General features: G+C 35.4%; 1 protein-coding gene across 3 annotated transcripts in view; it reads left to right on the top strand.

Moving 5' to 3' along the window:
• LOC113811397 (aminopeptidase N) overlaps nucleotides 1-2500 on the top strand; it is an 82746-nt gene that overhangs the window by 79794 nt on the left and 452 nt on the right. For all 3 annotated transcript variants that reach the window (XM_070121084.1, XM_070121086.1, XM_070121085.1), the window contains 2 exons: nucleotides 350-422; nucleotides 934-2500. The exon at nucleotides 934-2500 is cut by the window's right edge and continues 452 nt beyond it. In XM_070121084.1, coding sequence (XP_069977185.1) covers nucleotides 350-422; nucleotides 934-1104 — 244 coding nt within the window. In that variant the 3' untranslated portion in view covers nucleotides 1105-2500. The remainder of the gene's footprint in view (nucleotides 1-349; nucleotides 423-933) is intronic.

Here is a 2500-nt window from a genome sequence, read left to right as displayed (position 1 = left end):
GTATATATATATATGTATGTATATATATATATATATATATATATATATATATATATATATATATATATATATATATGTGTGTGTGTGTGTGTGTGTGTGTGTGTGTGTGTGTGTGTGTGTGTGTGTGTGTGTGTGTGTGTGTATATACATATATGTATATATATATGTATATATATATATTTATATATATGAATATATTTTAATGAGGATATTACATTTGTCAACACGAATACGGTTCAACCAACGTTATCAAGCCATGAATATTTATTCAGGAAAACCGAATCATTTATATTCTTAATCATATATCATATATCATAGATACAAAATCCAATTCTTTTCTCCCCCGCAGTTACGGGAAGGCGAAACCCCACTTCATAAAGTACGCCACTGGAGGCTTCAACACGGAGCAGCACTTGAAAGAGGTGGGGTGTATTTCCTTTTTTTTTTTGTATTATATTTTATTTGTTGCCGTTTCGTTGCTTCGTTTTGTGGAAAGATGTGGGGTGTATTTCCATGTTTTTTTGTTTTTTTTATTCATTTTTATTTATTTTGTATTATTTTCATTTGTTGCTGTTTCGTTGCTTCGTTGTGTGGTTTTTGTCTTGGAGTTAGTTGTATTTTATTGTAATTTGAGTATTATTGTAGAATCATTTTTTGTTGCTGGATATATGTGTCAGGACTAATGGTTCATTCGTGGGGATGATACGAAATGACAGTTTTATCCATGTTATTGTAATATTTTATAATGTTTTGATATCATAATCATTATATTAAACTTTCGAGTACCATGCGCTGACATAAACCATATGCAAAATGAGTTTACTGAGATCACCCTCCTCGTACTCTAAAAATCTCATCCGGACACTGGTAAGAATTCCATTTACCATCCTTCAAGCGAGCCCAGATGGCCTCACCGGCGTCTCCCTTCCGCAGGTGGAGCACTTCCGAAAGGAGCACGAGCACCACCTGGGCTCCGCGTCGCGCACGGTCGAGCAGGTGATCGAGCGGACGAAGAACAACATCGCCTGGATGAAGACCAACTATGACGTCATCGTGAAGTGGCTGGACGCGAACGGGTATTCGACGAAGCTCAGCACGGCATAGGCTGAAAGGCATATCTTATTTTAATACTAATTCAAGACTGTTAACATCGCCAGGAAGTGTGTATCGGATCTATGTGTACTTAATAGACTGATCTGCAAGTCTCTGCTTCCATTTACCGGCGGAATATCATCAATTGGAAGATAAACAGTAATGCATTTATGTTTAGTTTTGTCCTCCCTGTATATAGAACCGTTTTTTTTAACCATTGTTACCCCTACCAAGTTTTCTCTCACAATGCTTATAGTACCTACTGGACTCATATATTTTTAATATGAACATTAAGTAAAGTTTCATCATGAGTGAATCAGTCTGTTTTGAACTTGGGTATTTAAAGGTTTGACAATCGTAGGAAATGAATGGCAATGTAATGTACTTAACAAATTACTTAATGTCGAATTAAAAAAAAAGTGTTGAGCAGTCAGCAAGACGAGTGTGTTGTGGTTATGGCGTATTAGCACTTCAAACTCATGCTAAAACACCGATACTTTTTTATAATTTTCATTCCATAAGTCTTTGTGACTCTCTATGTGAGCTTTTGGTGAAAAAGATTCGTTGCAGGTTGAAGATGAACATCAGCATTACAACATTTATTCTACCATTTCATAATCAAAGGATTGCATCATATGTAGCCAATGGCTTTGTGAATGATTGTATATATAACTATTTCTCTTTATTATGAAACAAATTTATTTTCAGAACAGAGAGAGAGAGAGAGAGAGAGAGAGAGAGAGAGAGAGAGAGAGAGAGAGAGAGAGAGAGAGAGAGAGAGAGAGAGAGAGAGAGAGAGAGAGAGATACTTGGCGGTATTGCGAAACGTAATTTCTGGACAGTTATTCTATTTGTCAATTAAAATGAATCGAAAAAGAGGTAAAGCGAAGAAAACTCCGTGTCCAGAATGTTTAAAAACTTCCCGCCAATTTTTGAAGACGTCCATCCCATGTTAATGTTTTCTTTTGGAATATCTAACGTTTCTAGCCTTTTAAAATCACACTCAATAATGATTTAGGCAGATAAACGTTATTTTGCTCTCAATTATGGTTTGCATATTTCTTGCCCAATAAATAAAATACTCAGTATACGGACTTGCATACACACAGAAATTAATACACATATACCAGTCAAGACGTGCATAATAACCAGATAGATAGATGAATGTGTATATATCTTCCGGATAGACAGATATGCCTTTATATATACATGTCGGTATCTATGAATATTTTTGGGTCGGGCCTCGCACAATTTTAACAAACTGGTCGATAGCCTCATGTATTCTGTGCTAATCAAGAAACCGAACACTGTTGTTTCCCTTATGCCAGTTTGTTAAATTTGTACGAGGCTCTCATATATTTTTAATATGAACATTACGTAAAGTTTCATGGTGAACATTCATAAATAC

This window comes from Penaeus vannamei, chromosome 4 (assembly GCF_042767895.1).
Source record: "Penaeus vannamei isolate JL-2024 chromosome 4, ASM4276789v1, whole genome shotgun sequence".
NCBI classification, from domain to species: domain Eukaryota; kingdom Metazoa; phylum Arthropoda; class Malacostraca; order Decapoda; family Penaeidae; genus Penaeus; species Penaeus vannamei.
This window is presented reverse-complemented; position numbering and strand designations above follow the sequence as displayed.